This window comes from Battus philenor, unplaced genomic scaffold, assembly GCF_028537555.1.
Source record: "Battus philenor isolate CCGP_79_NKW_IND1 unplaced genomic scaffold, ilBatPhil1.0.hap1 SCAF_19, whole genome shotgun sequence".
Taxonomy (NCBI): domain Eukaryota; kingdom Metazoa; phylum Arthropoda; class Insecta; order Lepidoptera; family Papilionidae; genus Battus; species Battus philenor.
The window spans coordinates 11,468,895-11,485,859 of record NW_027181681.1 but is presented as its reverse complement, the minus strand read 5'-3'; the positions used below and the strand labels follow the sequence as shown (position 1 = coordinate 11,485,859).

Below are 16,965 nucleotides of genomic sequence, written 5' to 3'. Positions count from 1 at the left end.
GTAACATTGTATATTTATTTTTTAAATAAATTTAATATTTATTCTTAGTTGGCTTTTAAAAAATTATATTCACAACATTGATGATAAACAATAAGTATATATCAAATTTAACTAGATTATTTAACCCGCTAGAAATACATTGTAAATTTGTGTACATATAATAAATAAGATTTTAATCTATATATAAAAGTACACTATCTTAGTTTATTCTAAAAAGTTTTTTAATTAAATGGTCTTCTCTAAATTTCTCTTTTATTTACATTTAGTGTAATTTCTTATATTTATCATTTCATTCGTATTGTAAGTAAGTAAGGAATAATATATTCTATTGGTACATTCTGATTGTATGACGCCATCATATATTAACTAAGAAAATAAATCGGTGACAACGCCTAAATGAAGTTTCTTTACCTAAGACTTGTAGTATGATAGAAAATCATGGTGAAATGGAGGTAGAAGTATTTGCAACCATAAATACTTTAAATGATCTGCTAATACAAGATAGGTAATGTATTTAAGTTTAAATGGTATATGTTTATCTAATATCCAAATCTAATATTGACATCTACCCAAGCTTGTAGAGAGTGACTACTTGTAAAATTGAGGTACTTATAATAGCTGTTTAAAGTTATTTAAGCCATCTACATATACAGAATAGATATGAAATCCCAAGTTTAAATATTATAGGTTTACTATAGGAACAAGCATTGTATAAAATGGAGGTCAATGCAATTGCTACCAAGGAGACTTTAAGTTATCCATTAATTGAGACTGAGATGCTTTACTATGTAGCATGCTTAGAATGTTATAATAAAATTAATGTAGACAAAAAAAATCACAGAAAAAACACTAAATCATCCACAAATACGGAAAAGAAATCTAAATTGAAATTTAATCAAAACGACTTTACCTATTGAATAATCTCTGATAGAATGTAGCTAAATCAAAATAAACGTCGTTGCTAACGAATATACTTAAAAATTAGCAAATGAAGAATAGATATCACTATTAGACTCGCTTATAAAGGATGGCATTAAGCTACATCATATAAGCTACTCGAGCTGAAGTAGGATGACTTTAACTAAGTGGTATTATAGAATATCATTGTAATTATCAAATATGGCATAGATGTAGGATGGCTTTAAGTACTACTTAGTTATTACAGAGTATTATTATTTTCCCCAAATATAGAATAGATGTAGGATGGCTTTAACTACTTCTTAGTTATTACAGAGTATTATTATTTTCCCCAAATATAGAATAGATGTAGGATGGCTTTAACTACTACTTAGTTATTACAGAGTATCATTGTAACCTCCAAATATAGAATAGATGTGGGATGGCTTTAACTACTGCTTAATTATTAAAGAGTATCATTGTAATCCCCAAATATAGAATAGATATCGATGTGTAATTTTTATAGTTTATATATTTTTAGTATAGTAGGTCAACGAATCATAGTTTTTGAAGTACATATGGAATTTGTCCATAGTTAGAGCATTTTCAATGTTTTATCTAGAGAAAAAAAGAAGAAATAAAAATACAATTATAGAGAAAATATAAAAGGATTTATTCACAGAATAAATAAACCGCCTCATTGATGTAACTGATAAATGATATGACTATGACAGCATTATCGAATATTATACACTAAATGATCACGAAATTCTTATATTAAAACCTATTAAAATGATATATAGAAGTGTTCATTGTGAAATTTTCATTTCAACATTTCAAACGACTGCTTTTCGACTTAATTTAACATTTATTTGTGATTCTTCTCAACTGTTTCTTCATTTGATCGTGTCTGTCTTGAAATGTCTTGACAGAATAAACAGATGTTTCCATGCTATCATATCTTCTGGTCTATTCCAAGGCATTAGTAAGAGGAAGATATGTTATTGACTTGAATTAAACAGTCCGGAAGATAAATGATCATTCAATGTAGTTTTCCGCTGTTTACTTCATCTATAACCTATATTTTGTTGAAGTTATCTAGTTGTTTGCAGGTGTTGTGGTCAAAATAACTTAAGTCTCACATGCAACATAATGTAGAGAGCCTGGTTTAGATCTATTTGGTCGAGCATGAATTTGGTGTGTCTTAAGATTATGTATGGCAATGATAAGTAATAAATTTATAGTCGTAAATAATCGATCTGAATTTTAAAAACGAAAATTTCACAATGAAAATATCGAGTATTATTTTAATACTGGCAACCTTTGCGACGTAAAGTAACGTTTAGAATTTGTACGCCTGTCGGAAACCGGTGCTCTGGGCCCTTGTGTACTGCTGGGCACCACCACCGTATTTACCAGGGTTGTATTGACCTGGAATCAAGAAGAGAAAATGTTAAAACACGATTATACAAAAACGTTTTAAAAAAATAATTTTTTTATTGAATTTAACGAAATATAAGTTTTATACCCTGTATTATAATAAAAATAATATCTATCGATGTTTTAGCGCATAAATGCCCACTGCAAGGCATGAACTTTTCCTAAAGATATCTATGGAAGGATTTACAATAATTCCCACGCTTGGCAGGCGAGTGGGCATGTCGCAGTATGGTTTATATAAGCAGTGGCAATCCTATATAGTTAATAAACATGGTGAATAATAAAAGACTGTATCTTGGGAATCGAACCCGAGATCTTCGTTCGATTACAAGTTTCAGTTTCAACCGCTTGGCTACCATTGCCCATCAGGGTCCTTCTTCTTAAAGAGCGAAATGATTAAACTTTAATCTATTATTTTTTATCTTATTATTATATTACAAAGAATCTATATTTTTATTATTTATAACAACGTCTACCGCTGGTATACCATTGCTTTTCAATGATATCCATAGTTTACAATTAATATACTGTATACTCCTTGATTTTTAAATATTGTAAATTAAGAAGAAATAGATAAATAAATTGACAACAGATAAAAAATTTCAAAACTTATACGCGGAAGAATCGTCATAACTCTCTCTATTGACGAATTATTTATAGAGCATATGTATATATGTGTGCACATATTAGTAATTAAATAATAAGTATAGTATTAATCATATATATGTAGCATATATTCATATATCTAATTAATTTTTGGATAACATTTAGACACTTGTCAATTGTCTCTGCGCTATTTTGGATGTCATCTGTCATCTGACAGAGAATGTAAATAGGTTTTAAGTCCGCCATTATACAAGTTGTAAGAAGGTTTAATAAATAAATAAAGGTTAAAGTAAGCAGCTATATGTGACCTTAAAACACATTAATAAAACTGCGTACTTATAATACCAGGAAATTCTTAAATTGCTTCTTAATTAGATACAAAGCTATTGTATTCAAAGTTATTCGTGTAGTGTATTTTTATTACAATACGAAGTCATTATATCCAACAAAAGTCGAATCTAATTTCAACATGGACATGTGATTGTATCTATTATTATTTTGTCTCATTATTCTCAACAATTTCACGTAAAAACTAAGGCAATCATTGAGCGTTACTATATGTGTATATCATAAAATCCTACGTCGGATATAGCTTTAAATGTTCTCATAATTTTAGAAAAGGAACAAGTTAAAATATACGTTATTCCATTGACTTAAATCGCATCTAGTTTCACAGATGTGTTGTGGAGTGAGAGGTTATTGTGTAAAAGTACAAAGGTCAGTGCGATATGTAACGATTTAACCACCAATTCTTGCTGCAAGGACATATAAGCGTGTGAAACGGATGCGATTTGTTATTTCAAATTTGTAATCAGCCTTTTTTTGTTAAATTATTAAGGAATGAATACATCGTTTGAAGCAACCTTTGTAATAAATCTAAGTTAAATAAGTTTCAAGGAATTTTAAGCAATGAATGAACTTGGAAATAAATTGCTTTTTTGTGTTAGAGATATGTAAAAGTCACAATAAGCTATCCAACTTTGTTATGAGCTCTTATCAGACCAGGACACGCTTATAAACCTCTTTGAAGTTAAAGTTGCCATTATACGAAAGCTCAATATGATTTTAGCATTCATCATAAATGTATAATCATATGAATAAATGAAACAATTGATTGTTAATAGAAAACGTAACAAAATCTAATGAACAATTTAGAAATCTTACAGAAGAGTGATATGAAATATATGCTACAGCTATATTTCTCCCTGATCATACCAGAACACAAGCGTCGCTGGAGTTTCTTCCACTATCTCTTTTACCAGCGCTAACGCTTTTCCAAGTCGTACTAGTGAGACAGTAAGTACCGAACAAGCAAGTTTAACTCTCTCGGCTGCATTTATTAAGGAATAATTGGCGGGTATTATCGACAAGTTGCAGCTAACGCCTGGGACCCCTCGTGGTGACTCTTGGACCTCGTTACTCCGTAGAGCGTCTAACAAAGCTATGTAAGAACTTGGTGGCCTCTCAATCCGGGACTCTCCTGGGAGCTGTCGAGCGTTACCTTTAAGGATGTCTAAGCTAGGCTCTCCTTTTCAATTTTAGTGTATATCATTATTAATGTCGTTGTTTCAGATCACAGATGCTACCTGTAAGACATAGGTATTCTCTAAACATATCTACGAGGGGACATACCATAATCGCCAAACTTAGCAAGCAGGTTGATGATTGCAATGTATTATAGTACGCAGTGAACACGGAAATATGTTTGTGAGCAGTGGCAAATTTATATAATTAATGCATAAAGTGTGAATTATATGATATTTCCCAGAAAACAAACCCACAACATATGATTACAAGTCTACCTTCTACCGCTGAGCTACCATTGTTCCAAAGAGTTCCTATATCAAGAATTTTTCTCTTTTATCTTATTGTAATTAAGTGTTTAGCTACATTTCATATATAGGTTTATCGTAAACAATTATGTTTTTATCTTGATCTATATTTTGTAAAACAATGCTAAGGAATATCAATATTGGAAGATGTTGTGACTGTCTTAATGTGGTACGATTTATTCACAAATACTCATAATTGCAAAGATATATTAATATCTTTAACTTCTACTGTTTAAACTTATTCGATAAATAAATAAATATAATTCACGCTATTATTTAGATGTATCCCACGTTTTCGCTTTGTCGAATGTTACAAAGTATAGACGGCCATTATTTTCATATTACGCTGCAATTTGCCTTGTTCGCAATCTGGGTGGAGTGATTCGATAATTTTCTCTGTTTAGCCATATAAACGTTGTAAGCTATCATCTCGCCGTGATTTATTATGCGTTTCGAAATGCGATTTCTAAATATTATTTTTTATAGTATTATATGATTAAAAGCACATATATATAGCAAAAGAGACATATATCTTAGACATCCATGGTGATATCGCAGTATTTTTTCATATTATATGAACTGCGCCTCATCTTATACTTTCTAAAATTCCTGTGCCTCCCTATGTAACATATATATTCTTATATTAAAGCGAAAGGGTTATACTTGTGTCGAGTCCACTTTGACATTAAAGAAAGACATGGGCCAGACTTGTACTATTTGAGAGAAATACGATGTTAATAATTCATACATTTGTAAATTATATAGTTCGGAACAAAGGTCTGTAATAATATACTTAATAAGTTTATTTTTAAATGTATGTAAATAGCCAGTAACATAATTTATAGCTAGACTAGCTATACTGGCCAATACAGCAAGCAAAACATTTAAGTGTTATTATTACTCATTCGATTCGATCATCGATTCAGAAACAAACGTTGAATAGATTTCTACCTGTACACTGACTCATCATGATATCTCTAAAATTATAAAGTTAAGAGACTTGAAATTTAACATTAATATTTGTTATATTAAGTACATATCAGCTAAGAATGGATTTTTACAAAATTGAAGCCTTAAGAAGGGTTAAGGGGTTTCATAAAAAGTACATATTTTCAAATTATAAGTCCTATAAGTAAAATACCTAAATGATTTTTTTTGTGCTAAAATTTAACAAGAATGAATTTAATAAAATTATATTTACAAAAAGCTATGAAAGCCAAGAGACGAATGGGATACAGCCATATATATGTATATAGGTACATATTTATGTTAACCTAGATATAGTGATATATTTATGTAGGAAGATGAGCGACCTAAATTTACCTCAATGACGAAACACTAAAGATTACAAACTAACATACGTTCAGTGTAATAATTACCAGCAATCAATCAATGTGTCACAGCGAGTTTATAGGTAACTTTGGTTACTAGGTAATTAAACATTGTTATGTAAATTTCTACCCCATTACTTTAGCAGGATTGATGAACTATTGTTTACATGTAGATGTAAGCTGGTATAATTTCCAAGAGTTCTAAATTCAAAACAATGTATATATTGAGTCTAATGTATACAATGCCTAGAATGTCAGACAAGTTCCTTACATGAATGCATTCAAACATCTAATCTTATATTTGCTAAACCAGTTACTTAAAGTTGAGTAGTATTCGCTAGAACTTTAAGCTTTTTATCGAGCTCTTCAATAAAAGAAATTATCAGTCAAAAATGCCACATCTAAAAGATGTGATAATTTGATTCACCACACCAAAAATTGTATGATAATATTTATAATAACTAGTAACCATTACATTTAAATACTTTCGATACTGTCTTACGCTATAGATCAGTTTAAAATGTTATTTCAACTTTATTTACTGTACCAGATAGAATGAGCTTGGCGTATAGTGTTTTGTTGAGCAGTATGTTTTATTGTAATAACGTTCTGGAAATAAAAAAAATGTTATAATATTGTCATTATGATAAAATCTGTTAACTTACCATCATCAATGATACCAGCGGCCTCGTCAGCGGCGTTCTGTGCCAAAGCCTTCAGGATGGCTTCAGGAGTAGGGGGAGCAGTTGGGAGATGAGCACCTTGTGGTTGGAATCCAGCTTGACCAGCGGAATAGCTGATGGAGTACACCTGGCCGTCATCACCTGTGTATTGGAAGCCACCTTGAGCCTCAATACCTTCGACCTGGAAAAAACAATTCACAAAATGAAATTATTAAAAAAAATTGAGTTTATGTCTACTTTATCACATATACATCTTAAAAGTTACAAAAATATACAGGTTGATTGGATATAGGTTTAATTATTGGCTGTATAGAGTGATCACCCTGAAATATTTATTTTTTCTATTTGAATAGGTCAAACCAATAACTCCTAGCATGGTACAAAGTATAGTAAAACGAATTTAGAAAATTTGTTTTAGCCAAGTTATTTCGATAAACAATCATCCTGTATACATGACTTAAGTTATATAACTACTGACATTACGAACATAACTTATTCGCGCATCATTGAAGATATGATGCAAGATCGGATTCCACACGTTCCAGTCATTTAAACATCCATCTCGAATGTCCTTCTGGTATCAATTTACTGTTTTTATTATTGTAACTTCATTAGTCTTTTAATAATTACGAAATTATAACATGACACCTTTGTTAGAATGTTTTTGTTACACCTTTATGTCTAGATAGATCTTTGAGTAGTGAAAAGAATGTAAGGAATGTTAATGGTAAACTATTAAATAAACAAAATTTAAATCATCGTAATAAATTTAGCTATAGGATGTTCACTGTTGAACATAAGCCAACTCATTAGATTTTCAATAAGACCGATCGGAAGCGTCCTGTACCTATTTCCGATGATCCTAACAAAGTCATCTTTTCATCTTACAGATGTCATACACTGTTTGTCGATCTATTATCATTTTGTTGATACTACACCAACTTGCTAATCTTCTAGACTTTACTGTCATTCTACGTTTACGTCTATGTGTATTCGTTTGATTATATCTCAACGCTTTATGTCTATTTAAGTTTACAGATTTACTAATAATGTCACAGGAAGTGTCACTGTGCCTATACTGATCGGGAGATTCGACAGTAAACAACAGGAATAAACATATATTCCTTCTGATACCTCTAACTGAAAATTGTCACTATACCAGCAATAAATACTTTATAGAAACTAAATTTTAAATCATCATTAGGAGGTTAAATAAATACATCAAAACACCCGTTAACCTTAAAGAGATGAAGCATCTAATTCACCACACCTAAATCGATCGCCAGTGTTACAAAAAAAGTTATAAATTATGTTGTGACATAGATTAGTCAATTTGTATTTACATTTAAACTTTGACATATCATTAATAAATTATACGTGATGCATTTATAAAGTTTTAAACTATTTTATGATGATTATTATGTCTTTGAGCGTCATTTAGATTATTACTGTGACCATGTAACAAATATTTAGTTTATATGTCATGAATGTAGTCATGCTTTGTTAACAGGCTTTACAAATGCAGGGCTGTATTTTGGGATTTTATAAATACAAGGTTAGATGGAGATAAATTTAAAGCTTGGGTTGCTGGGAGTCGCTGGCGTGGCGATATTTGAGAACTAAGACTAACGTAAGCATAACTATTATAAATTGAATTTCGTTGTTGGATATTGTAGTGTTAAGAAGTCCTATCATATTTCATAGATATTATAATATAAAGATATTGTTCTCAAAAAAACCTTGGCGTTATAATTTTATAACAAATGGAGTGATGTACTCGTTTTTAACTATTTTATTACAAAAAATGTGTACAAAATAAAAGGTAGATATGCTTTGAACTTTAACACGGATTCTTAAAACTGGAGAACGTACATTGCATAATGCATTGAAATGAACCACACGCTTATATAAGGTAACTAGCTCCGGGGAGTCCGATTCGGACTTATTGAATGACCCTTAAATCTTTCTTCTGGATAAACTTTCATAAAGTTCGGTCATAACTGACCTGTACTCAGTGAAAAAAAAATCACTAAATTTCAAGTGTTTAAACTTCCTGGTTTTAGATATATGGTGATGAGTCAGTACACAGCTGGATGTCTCATATATATATGTATATGTATATATACACAAAGAGAGAGGGAGAGAAAGAGAAAGAAAGAGAAAGAGCGGATAAAAGGAGAGTGAAATATAATTCCAAGTAAGAAAAGATTTTCAAACTACCAAATGGATAACAATTTTTTTTTCGCAGTTTTAATTATATATCTGTAAGTTTCCATATGCGAAAAATTTAGTTGCCGCAATTTAGGTCTTAACACTTTAACTTGATAACGATGGTCAGAATTAATGACTAACATTAATCTAGACTTGTAAATATATATGGACATTAATGTCGAGTTAATATTTACTCATCATGGCAATCCTCATAAATGATGAATGTACTAGAATCTATAATTAGATCTATCTTGATCTTTTGCATAATCGCTACAACCTTTCAAATGTCGGCCGACGGAGTTGGTCACTGGCCTTTTCAACTTAGCGAATGCAATCTAACACATGGGATCGTCTTGTACTAGTGTCACCATATTAAGGAATATTAAATTGGGACACATATTACTTTACATAAAAATTATGGTTATTGTTAAAGAAATTTGCAATATTGTAGTAAATTGCCAAAAAAATCAAACTAAATACTATACCGTTATCAAAAATGTTATACATTACATAGGAGATTTTTAAATAAATAAATAAAACTTTGGAGTTTGCAGGGATTTTTTTTTGATAAAGCACTTTTTTTCAAACTCTCAATCTGATTTTAGTTCATATCAATATAGATTCATATGTATTCTCTTTTATACAAGTAGTTATTGTAAATAATTCTAGTGGATGATAATGTGAATAAATTGGAATGAGACTTGCGATTACGTCTCAGATTCGATTTCCAGGATACAATCTTAAATTGATTGTCACAGCTTACATATAAATATCCAGAAGATAGGCAACAGCGTCCTTTGAGTACTAAAATACCACACTGCGATCATCAACCCGCCTGTCAGGCTTGGCACTTATCGTTTCTGCCATAGATTTGTTTGGGAAAGCCTTTGCTTTCCTGTGACCGTCTATGGACTAAAATGATGCCGACTATGACTTTTGTAGACCGTTTTTTATTGAATAGTTTTTTAACATATATTTTTAAAAGTTAGGTTATGTTACTATTCAATTTAAAATGTAGAATGCTTTCATTTTCGCGGAGATATCAAAGTCAACTATGAATAAGGTGATGCCAAATATCTTTACTATTTTTAATCCTATATCGAGGTTTCTGTACGATTTTTTTTTCACCGTTAGCGAGTGATTTAAATTTGTATGCGATTATAAATCACGAGCCTTAACTAACTGACCATTACTCCTGTGTTTCAATGGATAAATTGTAAACAAAGACTTGAAATAGAATGATATTTACAGTGACATTCGAATAAATATTTTAACACAAAAATAAATACTTGTAATGATAATAGCGGACTTGTTTCACGTTTTCACGGTCACCCTGTGGGACGGGCATCGCAGGTGTTGTCTCCGTTTTAAAGCCGCTCGTGAATCTTTTGATCTTTGAACTGTATTACCATTTTATTTATGCGCTGCAAGCTTGTGGCATTCGTTTGCAAAATGATGGATATTTTTCAACCACATTTTAACTATTGAGGTCATCTTTTGTTTCGTATTATTAATAATATTTGTACGCATTATTTTACAGTTCCCTTTGCCCTTTTATTCTACATGTCATATATAAACATGAGAAATATAATCTCTCTTATTTGATTATATATGTTATATAGTTGACTTAAATATATATGTACGTAGTCAAAAAAGAATACAATCGAGTTTTTTACTTAAATCGCCATTTCTTAACTATTAATAGTAATGCAAATCTTTGGTAACTGTAGCAACTTTGTACACGGCGTGTGATTTGGCACATCAGAAGTATACATATATAAAGTTGAACATAAAATAGCTTAGAACGAATTTATAGATATACGTATATCTTTATATATGTATAACGTATCTTATGTTTCTTGTTATTCTGTTTTATTTTTGTAAGGAAAATCTATTTTGATTATGTAACGACATCTCTTGATTTTTGAAAAAGCTATGTATTGACATGTGATTGCTGAAGCTTACCTCCTGGCCCTGTTCCTCAGCCTTGATGCCGTTTTCAGTCTCGTAGTTGTATCTGTATGAGTTCTCCTTTATGTCAGAGTCGAAGGCAATGATGCGGGCATTCTTTTCGTAAGCGGCCTGGGGACGGTTTGACTGCTCGGGGTAGGCGGGGGCGAAGGCCGAGGCGGCGAAGCCGATGAGGGTGGCGATCAATACCTGTGCAAGAAAATTTAAATTATTTATGACGTATGTGTTGGGTTATTATGGAATCTGCTTATGGGTGAGGTGACAAAGTACTTTAATGTTTGACTTATCTATTTTTCTTGTTATTCTCTAAGTACCATCTTTTTACGAAAGTCGTCGACCATAAGGACAAATCTGAAGATCTAACGGGTGCTCTTTCCCCACCACTGGCATTAGTTTTTCAGCCAGGACATTACTCTTCTACTAACATTTTGATTTCTGAGAATCTTACGATATACAATAAGTTGCAGCAGCTCGTATTATGAGTTTCTTCAGTTATGTATTAATAAATTATTGAGACATTGGAAAAAGTCTAATCTACTTTTTGATCTTTGACAATAATGATCGAAAATTAAATACGTGTTCCGTACTATTTCTTTCTTCTATTATTTGTTTCTGAAACGCTCTTCTTTTGGAACCCTTGCAGCCTTTAGTTGAAGAATAACAAGGCAGTTTAATCTGATTCTAGTTTAAATCAAATTAGGCTATATGAATAAAAGCTCAAAGCTCAGAAATATATAATGAATAAAAAAATATATGTCAAAATCGATTTTTCCGAAAACCGAGTTCAAAAATCGATTCCGAAATCGTAATAATTCTCATTTTGTTATTCGACTACACCAAAAGTTTTAACGACATTAAAAAAAAATTAACTTCCTTATTATCGCTCATAACTTGAATGCCCGTTTAAAGCCTTTGTGCATTCTTCTTATCATTTTCGACTAAAGACTCATTGTTTTCGTCTTCGCAAAAAGCATGGTAATTATAAAAAAGGAACGCAACCGTTGTGTTGCATTGTTGAAGCAATGTTATCAGCAGCTTGTAAAGTAATTTGCCTTTATTAAAATAGTATTAATTGTTCAGAATGGGAGAATGAACTTAAAAGGGATTTATCTCAATTAGGTTTTTCTTACGACAGTGTTTTATTTCTAGACTTTTACTTTATATTATTAGGGGAACCGGAAAGTAATGTCGTTTATTTCGCCACATTTTACAAAAAACCGATTAATTATTACCGCTTCGGCACTGAAAATTTGTATACTAGATAGTAAAAGGTTGTTCATAACGAAAGTGGATATATTGATGATTAGAAATAAAAACTTATTAAAACGTAGTCGCGTGAATTTAACTTAAGAAAGCGACATTACTTTGCGGTGCCCTTGATACTTTACAAAGCTCTATGGCGAATAATTTACACCAATTGATAGTAAATTTGTTCGAGAGTTTCCTCAAAACTTTTTTAAGAATCTTCGTTCAAAAACTTAGGCATGGTTACTTTGGTAATTTTAACAGATTGGTAGACAATCGAGCTCAGAGGTTACTTGTAGTAACCAGGTTCAAAAGCTCTTAAAAGAAAACTGAACTTCGTAACGACAGGAATCTTTCCGCGCCAGAAATGGGTTTTTGGAGGTAGTTATTTAGATTGGGGGTCTTATTGTTCCACTATCTTTAGCAACCGAGGCGGTGATTGACATGGAATAAACCATTGTGAAAGCAGGCCAGGGATATGGAAATGAGCTATCTAAAATAGCAGTGGCTGGGGCTGCAGCAAAAAAAGAAATTTCTAGAGTTACCAGGGTCCCTCATATCAGCAGAGAGGACGTCCATGGAGAGGGATTTTTGTGGATCTTAAACATTTTGATAACAAAAGAAACCAAAGAAAAGGTATCAAATACTGGATCTTAAAAATTATTGTACGGATAAATATTAAAAAAAATATATTTACTGGTGGGACACAATGTGGTGTGAAGCAGCTCTTTAGCTCAAAGCTCTCCGGAGCAAATGCAACAATCAGTTATACAAAATAATAAATAAAATTAAAAAATATTTTAAACTCTTATGTATTTCTCAGAATTATGCACGTAATAAAATTTCTTTGAACATACGAATTGAATCTGTGCGTTTTAACAAAGCATAGTTTTATTTTGTCTTTCTGAGATAAATCTTCACTTATACAATGACTTTAAAGTTAGAACTTATTTCTACATATAAAGTTCTAACGATATCAATCATAGTAAAATATATATTAATATTAATACGTCATTGATTAACATTTTGTTGGAATTATTTAATATTAGATTAAATAAATTGTAAAAAAAGCGTACAGCGGAAAAATATATTATTGTAATTGTAATTTAAAAGTTTATAATTTTTTTTTAAAATGGACAAAGGTATTAGTTATATTCAGCCAGAGATTTAAAAAAAAATTAACACAGATTATTCTTGCCTATATATTTGACATAATAAAATTATTATAGAAAAGATTATATATAAATTTACTATTAAAGAATATGTAATATATATTATTTTAAAAATACAATTCACGTGATATGTAAATAAAAAAAATTAAAATGATGAAAAATAGAATAATAAATACATTTGAACTTTATAATCGATTATTTAATCACAATATAAGAATCGGATCAAAGTTATGTAGAATTAATATTGATGTATCGTTTAGATCAACTCACCAGCTGCATGGTTGATGTGTGTGACTTTGTGTCGGAGGTGACTTCTCGAATGATGCTAGGTACAGCTTCCCTCGACTTTATATACGCATTGGCGTGTATTGCAAAATTCATTCCATATTATAATGAAACATCTAACTTTTCCCAATAAATAGAATGAACTTTAGTTTTTTTTTTGTCTATTCCACTACAATATATAATTACGTTGTAAGTTTTTCATTATTGACTTTTACGTTTTTTATTTAGATATTTCATGTTTTTGTCTATCATCTATTAAAAAATATAATTTATAAATTACAAAAGTACATTATAAATATTTTATTAATAATCTTGTGCTTTATTAATATATATCATATAAAATTGATGAAGTCTTTAAATTTAATAGCAACATTATGGATATCTATTAGTAATTGCAAATAATAAATCATTAATAATGATTTGCTTGTACAAAATTATGTACATACAACATTTGAAATTACATATGAAGTAACATAATAAATTTAATTAATCAAAATTTTTAAAATTATGAATAATAAAAAAAGTATACATTCTGTACAATATTATAATATAATATAATTAATATTATAACATTAAAAATTAAAGTCAAATCATTATTTTATTTTAATTTGATTAATTCGCTATTTAAGAAGCAAGAAGCTGTTAAGCGATGGTTACCAAGCGACAGAGGATTCAGACTTGAACTTGAAGGTCGCGAGTTCGATTCCTGAGATCTTACAAAATATACACTTTGTGTATTAATTATAAAGGATTGCCATTGCTCAGAAATAAGTTTCCAGAGAATATACAGCAGCGACCTCTGCTTACCATAATACCACACTGCGATTACCAACACGCCTGCCAAAGGTGGTGTATTATAGTATATCTCCCCATAGATATATGGGGGAGGCCAGAGCCTTGCTGTGGGTGTCTTTGAACTTGAAAGACGACAATAACAACGCTGATGGCTGTAACACAGCCCATACCTTATACAACTAAAATACTAGAATCGTAATATTAGGGAAACCGAAAAGTAATGTCGTTTCTGTCGATATATTTTACAGAAAAACTGATTGATTTTTTTTACCGCTCCGGCATTAAAAATTTGTATAATAGATGGTAAAAGGTTGTTGATAACGAAGATGTATATGTGGTTTATTAGAAATAAAACTTATAAAAAATGTAGGAGTTTGAATTTAACTTAAGAAAGCGACATTACTTTCCGGACCACTTAATAAATATAAAAAAATAAGTAATAGCTAATTGAACAACACACCCCTTACATAACTATAAATAACTTGTACGAGTATAGATATATAACTGGGTCATAAGTTTCAAGTTCGAATACCGGTCAAATTTGATACTTGTAAAACCGACCGGTTGATTGAATTATACTAGATTCGTGTACGTTTCGTATTTTTGGTACTTGCTTAATTATTTTTAATTACGATTAAAAAGTTGTGTGTTAATATATTTGATCTAAAGCGTTCTTTTATGTGACAGTTTTATGTTTTAAATTTCTTTTTTTTTTTTAAATGGCCCCTTCTTTAAGAGCTTCTCCTTCTTACCTTATTGTTAGGACATGGAAGTACTTTTCCCATTATATATTGTCATCATTCTTTTTATTTACACTCTATCCGCTTTCAAAATTTGCAATCTCTTACATTCTCTTTCTTTCATTCCAAGTCCGTCACAAGTCATCTCTCTTTGTTCGCCACATTCCTCGACATTTTAGTTGCTTACAATTTGTTTCTATTCTTATTTTTATTTTTGTTTATTTATTTAATTTTTATTTTATATTACATTTATTAGCGTTTCGCGTTACCAAACTTATAATTATCTTTTATTTCTATTGATCGCTTCCTTTACAGTTCTGTGACAAAATCTTAAGATGATATGACGGTGTTCTCCGTCCCCCATCAGGGAGGTGATGGTATCACTACTTCCAGCCTGTCTTCCAGTTCCATAAATCTCGAATCCTAGCGAATACTGGACAGCTTATTATTGCATGCACCACGATCTCGTCCACCGCTGGGTCACAGTTGCACGGGGAGCTTTCCTTGAGTTTAAATCTATGTAAGTACTCAGCGAAACCCATGTGTGCCGTAAACATGAATGAATTAATACAGCCAGGGCTTTTTAATTGGGGAGGCGTGTTAAGGCACAAAGTGACCCCAAAGGAAATTGCAAAATATCTAAAAATTTCAGTATTTTTATTTTTTTAAAAAAATTTTTTTTTGTTTATTATCTTCATTGTGTTAGCGATAGATCGTAGACAGATGTATATAAGCTTCTAACATAAATATACAATAGAACCTGTTGGAAGCGATATGCATATAGCACCTTTTAATAATGTCATAATTATAAATATACAAACTCTAATTTATGTTTTCTAAACTGTTACCTCGTCGCTTCGTACGGAATTCTTACAAATTAGACTTGTTAATATGTGCTTGATTAAAATGAGATTTATATTTAGTGACTGCATTAAAATTCATGTACATACATAGGCAATGTATATATATACAAAGGAAGTTAATTTTGTCGGTATATTTGTAAAAAATAAATACTCGAATAGGATCAAACGCCTTAAAGATTTTTACATTACCAGCGCTGTTTATAATACCTATTTTACTTGAACATCTTATAAGTTGAGAACTTTCTAACCCGTTTAATTGATTTTCGTAAATTTCTTTTTTGTGATTTGTCCACATACTTTGCAGAAGGTTCTTGTACAAAAAATTACTTTGTCATTTGATGTGTGTCTGTGGCATTTATCTCGAAAATTCATGTTTTTCCAAATGGCTAATGTACAAGCAGAGGTATCCCTGCGGTAGAGGACTGAGACTTGGAATCATTAGGTCGCGAGTTCGATTACAATCCTTTATATTTTATACACTGTGCTTTAATTGTATAGGATTGTCACTGCTCACAAATAAGCTTCCAGAGGATGTATAGCAGCGTCCCCTGTGTACCATTATACTATACTGCGATCCCCAATCCACCTGCCATATAATCTAGTTCACGGACTCTTCTGCTCCGTGAACTCAGTACCGATGAAACTGTAAAAGCCCTGAGGCTAACAGCATTAAAATCAACAGAGGAAAAGCAAAAAAAGCACAAAACATATGTCGCGATTGTGGTAGATACACCTGTTACCGGGTTGCAGCTTATTTATTTACAAATCAGAAAATAGATGTAACAGTGTTGTGTAAATAAGTATAACAATAAATGTTACGTTTTAAAAGAGCATTTTTTGTTTATAAAAATTAATATTAATTATAAATAGCTAATACTAGACAAAATTAAGATA

The 16,965-nt window shown here is 30.8% G+C and overlaps 1 protein-coding gene across 1 annotated transcript; it reads right to left on the bottom strand.

The window, feature by feature from the left end:
* Positions 1 to 1,595: 1,595 nt before the first annotated feature.
* LOC137921541 (cuticle protein 3-like) lies at positions 1,596 to 13,694 on the bottom strand. Its single transcript, XM_068764336.1, has 4 exons — positions 13,659 to 13,694; positions 10,966 to 11,160; positions 6,772 to 6,970; positions 1,596 to 2,328 (listed from the first exon to the last, which is right to left on the bottom strand). Exons 1-4 carry the CDS (start codon positions 13,665 to 13,667, stop codon positions 2,240 to 2,242), a joined length of 492 nt encoding a protein of 163 aa, XP_068620437.1. The 5' UTR covers positions 13,668 to 13,694; the 3' UTR covers positions 1,596 to 2,239.
* Positions 13,695 to 16,965: the final 3,271 nt, after the last annotated feature.